This window comes from Hemiscyllium ocellatum, chromosome 8 (genome assembly GCF_020745735.1).
Source record: "Hemiscyllium ocellatum isolate sHemOce1 chromosome 8, sHemOce1.pat.X.cur, whole genome shotgun sequence".
NCBI classification, from domain to species: domain Eukaryota; kingdom Metazoa; phylum Chordata; class Chondrichthyes; order Orectolobiformes; family Hemiscylliidae; genus Hemiscyllium; species Hemiscyllium ocellatum.
The window spans coordinates 76,533,993-76,546,326 of NC_083408.1; the positions used below are offsets into that span (position 1 = coordinate 76,533,993).

The window sequence follows — 12,334 nt, forward strand, 5'->3', positions numbered from 1 at the left end:
AGTATAATGAAAAATCCATCCAACCTTATTAATTGATAACAGCCAGCTAAGTTGGCAACGGTGACATAATGGTCACAAAATTATTAACAGTGGATACTGGACAAGCATTTTAATGACATTTATTATGCATTTTATTCACAATTGGTTCAACAGAATACTTTTTGGGAAAGTGTCTGTGCTGGAAATATTTCAGTTAACAAATCCCATTTACTTACAGTCATAGAGATGTGCAGCATGGAAACAGACCTTTTGGTCCAACCCGTCCATGTCGACCAGATATACCAACGCAATCTAGTCCCACCTGCCAGCACATGGCCCATATCCCTCCAAACCCTTGCTATGCATATAACCATCCAAATGCCTCTTAAATGTTGCAAGGTACCAGCCTCCACCACTCCTCTGGCAGCTCACTCCATACACGTACCACCCTCTGTGTGAAAAAGTTGCCCCTTAGATACCATTTATATCTTTCCCCTCACCCAAAATCTATACCTTCTAGTTCTGGACTCCTCAATGCCAGGGAAAAGTCTTTGCCTATTTATCCTATCCAAGCCCCTCATAATTTTGTAAACCTCTATAAGGTCACCCCTCAGCCTCTGACACTCCAGAGAAAAAGGCCCAACCTCTCCCTATAGCTCAAATCCTCCAACCCTGGCAACATCCTTGTAAATCTTTACTGAACCCTTTCAAGTTTCACAACATCTTTCCGATAGGAAGGAGACCAGAATGCATGCAATATTCCAAAAGTGGCCTAACCAATATCCTGTACAGCTGCAACATGACCTCCCAACTCCTGCACTCAATACTCTGACCAATAAAAGAAAGCATACCAAATGCTCTCCTCACTATTCTATCTACCTGAGACTCCACTTACAAGGAGCTATGAACCTGCACTCCAACGTCTTTTTATACAGCAACACACCATAGGACCTTACCATTAAGTGTATATGTCCTGCTATGATTTGTTTTCCCAAAATGCAGCACTTCGCATTTATCTGAATTAAACTCTATCTGCCACTTCTCAGCCCATTGGCCCATCTGGTCCAGATCCTGTTGCAATTTGAGGTAACCTTCTTCGCTGTCCACTACACCTCCAATTTTGGTGTCATCTGCAAACTTACTAACTGTACCGCTTATGCTCGCATCCAAATCATTTATGTAAATGACAAAAAGTAGAGGACCCAGCGCCGATCCTTGTGGCACTCCACTGGTCACAGGCCTCCAGTCTGAAAAACAACTCTCCACCACCACCCTCTGTCTTCTACCTTTGAGCCAGTTCTGTATCCAAATGGCTAGTTCTCCCAGTATTGTGAGATCTCCTTGCTAATTGGTCTCCCATGGGGAACCTTGCTGAATGCCTTACTAAAGTCCATATAGATCACATCTGCTGCTCTGCTCTCATCAACCTTCTTTGTTACTTCTTCAAAAACTCAATCAAGTTTGTGAGACATGATTTCCCACGGCCTGTTTCCACACAGTAAGGAATCTAAATCTAAAGCCATGTTGACTATCCCTGATCAGTCCTTGCCTTTCCAAATACGTCCACATCCTGTCCCTCATGATTCCCTCCAACAATGTGCCCACCACTGACATCAGGCTCACTGGTCTATAGTTCGCTGGCTTGTCCTTACCACCTTTCTTAAACAGTGGCACTACATTAGCCAACCTCCAGTCTTCCATCACCTCACCTGTGACTATCGATGATACAAATCTCTCAGCAAATGGCCCAGCAATCACTTCTCTAGCTTCCCACAGAGTTCTAGGGGACACCTGATCAGGTCCTGAGGATTTATCCACCTTTAGGGGTTTCAAAACATCCAGCACTTCCTCCTCTGTAATATGGACATTTTTCAAGGTGTCACCATCTATTTCCCTACAGTCTATATCTTTCATATCCTTTTCCACAGTAAATACTGATGCAAAATACTCGTTTGGTATCTCCCCCATTTTCTGCACCTCCACACAAAGGCCGCCTTGCTGATCTTTGAGGGGCCTTACTTTCTCCCTAGTTACCCTTTTGTCCTTAATGTACTTGTAAAAACCCTTTGGATTCTCCTTAATTCTATTTTTCAAAACTATCTCATGTACCCTTTTTGCCCTCCTGATTTCCCTCTGAAGTATACTCCTACTGCCTTTATACTCTTCTAAGGATTCACTCGATCTATCCTGTCTATACCTTACATATGCTTCCTTCTTTTTCTTAACCAAACCCTCAATTTCTTTAGTCATCCAGTATTCCCTATATCTACCAGCCTTTCCTTTCACCCTAACAGGAATCTCTGGATTCTCATTACCTCATTTCTGAAGGCCTCCCATTTTCCAGGCGTCCCTTTACCTGCGAACATCTGGCACCAAGTAGTTTTTGAAAGCTCTTACCTAATAACGTCAAAATTTAGAACTTCAACTTTTAGATCTGGTCTATCCTTTTCCATCACTATTTTAAATCTAATAGAATTTAAGGGAATGACAGAATAACATGCCATGAATATTATTAAAGCACATGGGTGCTACATTTTAGATAAGATGCAAATGTGCTAGAGAGTGCAGAAGCGAAGAAAAGAATGGTTCCTTGAATGGGAAATCTCAGTTGGGAAAAAATTGAAAAGGTTTGATCTGGTCCCCTTGGAAGGAAGATGGCTGAAAGGAGATCTAATTGAGGCTTTCAAAATCATGAGCTGGCTGGATAGAGTAAAGAGGAGAAAGCTTCCTGCTTCTAAAAGAAACAAGAAAGAGGGTATAGATGTAAAGAGATGTGCAAAAGAAGCAAGGATGATATGAGAAAAAAACTTGTACACTCAGCAATTACACATTGCCTAGAATTGTGGTGGAGGCAGATTCAATTGCAGCATTCAAGAGGACATTGGATGATTATTTGGATAGAAAGAATGTGCAAGAAAGCAGTAGAACATCCCTAGGGAACGATGCTCATTTGAAGAGTGGTGTGAGTGCCATAGATCAAATGGCCTCTTCCTGTGCCATAACAATTCTGATTCTGAGATTTTAAAACCATAGACTGAGCCAGATTTGACTGCAATCTGGAGGTTCCACAAAGTTAGCCTATATTATATTGGTAATCTGTCACTTTCAATAGATGAACAACAAATGGATAACTAGGAAGGGAAAGATTTACCCTTTTCAGAACTATTTAAGAGGGTTCCATTTAAAGTTATTAGCTTTCAAATTCTGTGCAAAGCCATCACATTTACCCGCCATAATTATCTATAGTCAAACGTTATTACTTGAAGGACTTTTAAAATAACTCCGTTAGCGTGAAGAAATTTGTTCATAACTTGGGCAGAATTCACATTTTTGGAGGAGTTCTGCATTTACTCAGAAGTACTTAACAGGATGGAAAGCTGGAAACATATTTGATAAGAGACAATTTGGTGGGGGGGGGGGGGGGGAAGAGAGGAATTCTCCCTCAGACAACCTATTCCATACCACGTAGACTAGAAAATTGTACTACTACACCAGGTTTTCAATAAAATGAAATCCTTGTCCAAATTCTTATGTCAAAAACACAAATTGCTGGAAGAAGCTCAGGTGTGGCAGCACCTGTGTAGGGAAATCAGAGTTAGTTACTGTTTCAGGTCAAGTGACCCTTAGAACTGTTCCCCATTTCTGAGGAAGGTTCACTTGACCTGAAACACTAACTCTGATATCTCTCTACAGATGCTGCAACACCTATTGAGCTTTTCCTGTAATTCCTGTAATGTTTCAGATTTACAGCATTGGTCTTTTTCTGGCTTTTTTTTATGATTCCATATTCTTCGTGAGCAGTTTAGATTTTCAGAGCTAAATAAAAGGTTAAACTTTTCTGCAAGCCACTAGGATTATTCAATACCGAGGTGAAGGTGCATGGTTTTATTTATGCTAGAGATATGTTTTGGTTTCACAAACTCTTTGTGCCACTTTGGTCAGTAAGGGAAATTATACTGTGCAGGATGATATTTACAATGCATTTCCAGCAGCATTTGATAACCTTCATCAGTTTAAGTGTTTGGTTCTTGGAAGACTATTGCTTAGGGGTTCCAGCTGTACTATGATAGCTCCTTCTGGTTATGGGTTACATGCTTGTTATGAAGATGTAAGGTGTACTTTTAAGAGAGTTGAAGCACTTAGCAAGCAGAGTGCTGGAGAATTTACAATGTAACATTTGGTCCAACAGCTAGCAGTATCAGGGTTGCCATGAGACAAAAACAAATTCAAATTCAGCCAGTTTAAATTATGCCCCGATACTAAACCCCAATCAAGTTTCAATTTGGTATTTTGACAATATTAAAACCAATGAAATGATCCAATGCTTTGGAGTATAAGGCTGGGGAAAATTGAACAGTTGGGGAAGAACTGTCAAGCCACCAACATATACAGACTGTCCACAGAATAGCTCTCTTAAAGGTACTTTTGGCGATCAACAACCTGTGAAACAGAAACTCTAAGTCGAAGACAAAGAAGATACAAAAAGAAGATTTGACAGCTGGCTGGTTTTGAAATTTGAATTTTCTGGTAAATCTTAATCAAGGGTTTTATCAGACCAGTATTAAAGAAGGGAAAGTAATAGATAGGTTAGAGAAAGAAGTTGTAACTTGTTAGTTAATTATTCTCTGTTAGATTTTTATTCTCTGTTAGACTTTAAAAAAAATAAAGTTGTTAATACTTACTTTAAATAGTGACCTTTGGGATAGTGCTGGCCTCTCGAATTTTCACAATTACAGCAAAGAGTGAATCTTTTCGGTGTGTCAGGTTTAAATTAGCAGGAGTTCACCCTGTGTCGTAACATGCTAGAGATCTCTGTCACTTTACAAACTTAGTGGCTGCCATCACTTAGTTTCATGAGACGATTGTCTCTGAAAATACATTGATAAAATTCAGGTTGGTCCCTAGAAATGCTTTAAACAAGACTCTTAGCTGGCAAGGATTTTCTTGCTGTGAATCATCTTCAGCTTGCATCAATTGTTCTTACTTCAAGTGTTTCTTCTTTAACCCTTAGAGATAACATTCTGTACTTGTTACAGGTGAGAAAGTAATTTCCTGCAGGATGATATGGGAGATATGGATGTGATCCTTGACAAATAAGAAAGTTTATACATTCTGAAGGATTTTGTTTCAACACTACAATGCAAATGTAATAGACAATGTGAAATGTATTGATCCAAGTGATCACAGAATTGAAGGACTAATGGCCCCTAGGTTTTCAGCTGTGAACAAATAAAGATATTAAAAAGTGTCATTCCAAAGAAGAACTCCACAGTAAACAAGCCACAAGCCACAGTCTTTGAGCAAAAGACTGAGCAGTAGTTTAGAATTAAAGAACGTGAGGTGACTTGACTACAATATTTGTAAAAATACAATGCTTTAGTGCATTATACATGAAGAATTTATTTTCTGTTGCTTGAATTACAAAATTTTCCAAAATGTGTGGAAAAACTTAGCAAAAAGGTTTGAGCTTCCATTTCACTAGTTTTGATTTATGTCAATCCATGTGTATACTATTCTTAGTTGCTAGTGGACTAAACAGCAACATACTTGGACGGAATCATTGGTGTAAAATGGAAAAAATACAAGGAATAAAATATTTATAGCTAATAGGCTGATAGATATTGCATATATGTGTATATATTTATGTGCATATTTGTCAGTGAGTAAACTGATATGTGACATTTCAGAAATACATTTTAGTTTCTTTTCCTTTAATGAAGAGTTGTGAACCTGAAATGTTGACAACTTACATTGATTTGTAACTCCTGGCTCATTACAGAACATTAAAAAAATGAAAAAAAACTGTATAACAGTATGATACTGTCCGCAAACTAAGTTACATTATTTACATTCCAAAGGACAGTGCTGAAAGTTTGAAAAAAAAACAAAAACCGCATACTTAAATGACTATTGTCCCATACTGCCAAATGTTAAATTACAGACTCAAGACATTTTTACTTAGCTAGTATGTGTGGAGGACAGACTGTATTCTTATTAACAATAATTACAGCTAAATAAAGTACGGCCGAACAAAACTGTTTCCAATCTAAGCTTTACTGTAAAGAAACTCAAACAATAAACATATAATTTTATGTCCTAATTGATTAAGGAACAGTCTTAGATGGTGATATTTTCTATAATAGAGAGATCCTAAGTGTGGTTTAGCATCTGTGATCTACAGTACTTAAATCATTTCCAAATCACAGCACCCCTGGCTTAACACAGGTAATTTATATCATCACAGGCCTAAATACAGCTGAAAGGTTCTTCCATTAGCAGAATTTCTTGCTTTATAATATATTTTACAGAAACAACTAGCTCATAAGTACACACCTCCATTGTCAGAAGGCCATTAAACACAACTGATGGAAAATGAGTTTATTTGTTTCTTACAATTCATTGTCTTTGAAAAGCTAAGCACCTGAATCAGTACGAACAGTGGAAGATATACAGATTTGAAAACAGGTCTCTCATTCAACAACATTTTAAAGAGAAGGATTTTGTTGGAACATTTTTTTGTACATACAGGGATCATACCTACACAGGATGAATCGTTTCCAGTTTGTTTTACAAGCAACTGACTCTAAGCCAATTACAAACGTGAAGTAACTGAGATGAAGGGGCAAGCTGTTCAGTTATTAGGATACTGACTGCTGTAGTGCACTTTTATAAAAAGAAAATCTGTTCTTTGATCAACTTCCCCAACCCCTCAGCAGCTTGTGAATTTCCACTGTTTTACAATACCATGATCTGAAATTGCAGTAGTTATTGCGTAAGCATAATCCTATACATTTTCTTCAATAAATTTCCACCAGTGTTCAGAAAAAAACACTCATGAAATGTCGCCTGAAACTATAGCTTAGCCATATTTTACAGCCTTAATTCATTGGCAATTTTGGAAGCAATATTTTTAAAAGCTATGGATGTTCCTGATATTCGCTTAAAACGAACTCCATTAAGTGACAGTCTTGGCAGTTTGCAGACCTCCATCTCCCATTGTACAAGGTTTTCTGCATGACCATCGCCATGGACACAAAAGAGCAAGAAACGCTCACGCTGTTCATAATCACAATTGTTTGCATCAAGAACCTTTCGGATCTCCCTCATCATGTCATTGGGATCCATGGAGCTGGTCGTTTTCATACTCCAGGTAAATCGGAGTGAACGGGGCTTTGCTTCTTTGATTTCGTCTTTTTGATCCCCAGATACATTGCGACTGCAGGAAACGAAAAGAAAATTAGCAGCCAAATAATAGAACATGGAACTACACACTGCTGCTTCTATTTTATAAATACATGCAGTCTGCCAAAAAGCAAGCATGAATTCAAACCTGTGTTGTTAGTTAGTTTCTCAATCTCTGCAGTGTGATATTTCTGAAAAATAATTTACCTGATCTCTTAAAACATGAACAGATACTTTATTTAACATGAAACTGAAATTTGAATTATGCTTTATTAATTTAGCATAATCTGCAATGTTACCTTTGGATTGCTGCATTTTTGCTGCAAAAAGATTTTGGATAAATATTAATATAAAAGCGGTGACATAACCTAAAGTCAGTGATCTGAGCATGCAAAAGCTAAGTGAGGTGAGCCCAACTCAACGATCATCTGACACTACTTGAGCTCTGTGCGAGAATGTCAAACTCCAATATGATGCAATGCCAATTTTATTCAAACTGCTGCAACCATGGGAATGTCACCAAACTTAGCATGGTGTGATTTTCCTGGGACAAAAGTGAATTCTGCTTGCATATCCTAACATTAAAACATGAGGAAATGAATTCAAAAGAAACACTCAGACGTGGAGCTGTCTCTGCAATGTAGAAATGTGTAACAAACTGCAAACTTCAATCTGCAGATACCCATCTTGGTTTTATATATGCAGTATATCACCAATGTTTAATTTGCTAATGTAAAATTTAATGCAAAATCTCAGATTCATGTATAAAAAATGGATTGCAGTTCTGCATCAATTGATTTGTAACATCCAACTGTCAACAAATAACCTTTCCAAACAAGTAACATTTTAGTCCTTTGTGTAAAGATTTTAAAAGCAAAAAATGACTAATCAGCTGTGCCCATGAGGTAGAATTATGTTCAGAGTCACAGGTAAAACATTAAAAAAAAACTAGAAAGTTAAATGGAGCAAAAATTAAATTAGCAAGTTTCAAATAGCTGTAAAATAAGGGCTTTTAATAATAAGATAAAGTTCCAAAATAATCTTTTTATCATCACCATCTAAAATGTACAGAAACTCATAATAATCTTAGAACCTCTCTAAATCAAATTGTTGAGAAAGTCATAGAGATGAAAGTGTGTTGCTGGAAAAGCGCAGCAAGTCAGGCAACATCCAAGGAGCAGGAGAATCGATGTTTCAGGCATGAGCCCTTCTTCAGGAATCCTGATTCCTGAAGAAGGGCTCATGCCTGAAACATCGATTCTCCTGCTCCTTGGATGCTGCCTGACCTGCTGTGCTTTTCCAGCAACACATTTTCAGCTCTAATCTCCAGCATCTGCAGTCCTCACTTTCTCCACAAAGTAATAGAGATGTCAATTTTCATTTCAGGGATTCACCCTTACTTACCAAACATCAAAAGAATGGTATTAAGATAGTGTTAATCAAGTATGCAAGAATTTAACAAGCGAAAATTGTGCACCCTTCTTGCAGAACACTTCTCTAGCCTTCCCACTGTTCATCCAGCTTTCTCAAGCCTTACTTAGGGTTTCAGTTTGTAGAATTAAGTGGAACTGAGGTGAAGTACCCTACATGTTGAAAATCTAAGTTTGCTAGTCACTTGCTAATACTGCAATAGAGCAAGGCTTGACCAGCTTGACTCAGGTATTGAGCATTAGGTTCAGCTATTGAGCATTAGACACCGAAAAATCTCCCATTAGCAGACAAGTCCTTGCTCCAAATTTCCCACTATCCTCCAAGGAAGATTGCTGGTTGGTGATCAGATAAGTGAAAATCGTGATTTGAGCCCTTGGTAGGCAACCAACAAGTACCATAAACTGCTCCCAAGCAGTAGTGAGCAGCGTGATTCAGTATCGACTCCACAGCGAGCAGTATACAGCTAATTGAGGGATGCATTACAATTGCTTGCTTCTTTTCTGTAATCTAATTAGGTATGCGTAAAATTCTGGATATATGACTGTGTTCAGGTCAAACTGTCAAGCAGCTAATGATCAATCTCCAATTTCATCCTCAACTATCTAGGGATAAGCACTCCTGTCTCACAACACCAGGGACCAAGGTTAAATTCCAGCCTCAATTCCAGTCTACGTGGAGCTTGCACATTCTCCCCTTTTTGGTATGGGTTTCCTCGGGGGCTCTGGTTTTCTCCCACAGTGCAAGTTAGGTGAATTGGCCATGGTGAAATTGTTTCTAGTATTCAGGGATGTACAGGCTCAGTGGATTAGCCATGGGCAAATGTGGGGTTACAGGATATGGTGGGGGTCTGGGTGGGATGCTCTTCAGAGTGTCGGCGTGGACCCAATGGGCTGAATAGCCTCTTTCTGCACTGTAGCAATTCTATTTAATAAACACTTACAGTCGTATGATGGAAGGACCTATTGTAATATTATAACAGATAGCTTGATGTTCTCAGCAGGCAAATCCTATGCTATGTACCATAAGAATATTTTCAAAAATTAAATTTATGTCTTTCTGATTATTGCGTTGGCTGCAGCCATCATGCAGTTATCTCACCTCTTGCTTATTTTTCACAGAAAATTTAATCTACTTTCTGTAAAGGAATTTTACAATGTATGTTGTGGGAGCGCTTGTTCTTTCTTGATCAATAAAAAGCTTATACATAAGATCATTGTAAACTAATCAGCATCAGGATAAAAGGTTTTCAAAATGGAAAACAGTATTTGGACACCTATATTGTTGGTGCATACATTGCCCAATATAGCATTTGTCAGCTGTATAGTTCTGCTACCCTTCCATAGTTTAAATACAAGTTTTTATACTTCATCCTCATTAGCATGATTGAAACATTGCCATTTCTCTTTGAATAGATTGGCTCATTGAGCCTCTCCCTTTTGAAATTGGCTAATTTGGCATAGGTTCCTGATAGCAAATGGATGAAAGACAACTTTCATCCGAAACAATCAACCTAAAGTGAATTTGAATCTTGGGCTCAAGTACTAAAGGGGACCCAAATTTTGGGCCAAAAGTATTAAATAAATTAACCAATGTTAACAATAAAATATTTAAAACCTACTGAGAGAACTCTATTGCAATTTCAAAATCTCTGTTGTTATTCTTACAATATCGCATATAACTGTATATCAAATATCAAACAATATTTCAACAACTTTATCAAAAGTATCAACACTCCCTGAAATTATGTTTTCCAGGAATGAGACTGCAAAACATTTTTGGTAGCGCAATATTTGGTTGCACTGACATAAACCTACTTAACATACAAGCATTCTCACCTTGAGCCCTCAAATCTCCCGTTTCTCTCAGGTTCAGTTGGGACCCTCAATGAAAGCAATCCGAAAGCACAAGGAATTAAAGAAAGAAGAAAATTCTTAAGCTTGTGTTATATAACCTACTGCACACAAGGACTAACCAATTCATCACTTATGTTGATGCAGACAGAAACATGCATTTCCTTACAATGGCAGAAGATTTAATCTAATTGCACTTTTATCATGAGCAGAAGCCACTTACAACAAGAGAAACCTTCTGAACTGTTTTCTACAAACCTCAACTGGTGTGGTTTGAAGAAGAAGTAATCATGTTTGTGTTTTGTAGGGAAGATGGAATAAGATAAACAAAATTGATTGGACTGTAAACTTTAAACATTTGGACAGTAATTCCTTGCTTAAAGTCCTTGCTCATTTCTGCCAAGTGCAATGCTAAATGAAACACATGAAGCAAATCAGGTTTTCCGAGCAGAACCAATGTAAAAATCTGTAGTTAAATTTTAGAAGATCTTTCCTGTCAGAAGAAAGAGCATTAAGATATAATATCGCTCTTCAATTGAACGAATATGTATTCATACATTTCTATTCTTGCAAATGAAATAATATTTAAAATCATATAAATTTTACAAAATAGACACAACATGCTAACTCTTTGTATAAAAATTAAATCCTGCTGGCCATGTCTTCCTGTTTCCTGATCCTCCTGCTTGCTGACCCCCACACCCCCAATCAACCCCATCCCTGGTTCTCTTTCGCCCACCATCTCCCATGCCTGCACCTGTTTTATGTCTGAGATCTTGAGCGAGACAGTGCGAGGAGCTGCAAATAGGAATGTTAGGGGAAAAAGCGATGAGCAGGGAGGTGGTGAGCAAGATGGTCAGTGAGCAAAAGGGGCACCAAACAGGAGAGAGGCAGGAAGTGTGAGGGCTGTGGTCTTAATGCAGAACTGGAGAGAATCCCAGAAAGTGGGACAAAAAGTTGTCGATGATGGGTCAGGGAATGATGAATTTTGCAGCTAGAGTGCAGAAACAAAGTTACAGAGATGACCAGAAGCAATGCTGTATTTACAAAATTATATTTGAGATTTGAACTTTTGTCACTGGGAAGTTGAGAGTCAATGCTGGGCAGGGAACACGGTCAAGGGTCACTTGCTTTTTATAATGAAATAATGTTGGGTCAAAGAGATTACAAGAATTCTAGTTTGGCCAAAAAACATTTTTACTTCTTCCACCTGTTGAAAAAGTAACCTATTTTAACAGATTTCTTGTCCACTTATGCTTATAGAAGCATTGCTTTGACTTAGCACATAATTTAGAAGTTGGTACACCAAGAATAATATATTTGTAAAGCTTCCAATCATACACACATCATGCAAACAAATAACCTGTACAATTCAAAACTACACAATAGTGAGAAGTTTACTTAAGGTGAGCACCGGTAAAGTGCAAAAGAAGATAAAAGATCAAAGACACAAAACAAACTTGGTAGTTCTAACTAAAGCTTAAAACACATGCAAAACACTAATCGTTCAGGAACTAATTTTTTCTAAAAATCCATAGATTTCAAGGTAATGCATCACTCATATGGTGCTTCATTTCCAAAGTCTCCTCTTGAAAAATAAGCATGGATAAAAATGAATCAAAACATGTTGGTTCCAAAATAAACTATTAAATCTTGGATATTTGGATTTCAGTGGTTTTAACACAGGAATTGAGAAAGAAATATAATTTACCCAATGTCACTCAGATAATCCTTTCTGTAAACCATAACAACACGTCAGGAATTAAGACAATCACGGCAGATTCATTACATTTGCTAATGTACAACTAACATGTTAAAACTTGATTTGCCATAGCAATGAAAAAGTTGCTGTAAAAAAAAACTGTTGCCTGATCTGTATGGTAACTAACTTA

The 12,334-nt window shown here is 37.7% G+C and overlaps 1 protein-coding gene across 9 annotated transcripts in view; it reads right to left on the reverse strand.

The window, feature by feature from the left end:
- Positions 1-5,669: 5,669 nt before the first annotated feature.
- Positions 5,670-12,334, reverse strand: part of mark3a (MAP/microtubule affinity-regulating kinase 3a) — a 172,999-nt gene continuing 166,334 nt past the window's right edge. For 3 of the 9 annotated variants that reach the window (XM_060829243.1, XM_060829237.1, XM_060829236.1), the window contains 2 exons: positions 10,428-10,472; positions 5,670-7,195 (listed from right to left, as the gene is read on the reverse strand). In XM_060829243.1, the coding sequence (XP_060685226.1) occupies positions 6,850-7,195; positions 10,428-10,472 (391 nt within the window). In that variant the 3' untranslated portion in view covers positions 5,670-6,849. The remainder of the gene's footprint in view (positions 7,196-10,427; positions 10,473-12,334) is intronic. The other 6 variants (XM_060829244.1, XM_060829238.1, XM_060829239.1 and 3 more) reach the window with 4 other exon arrangements.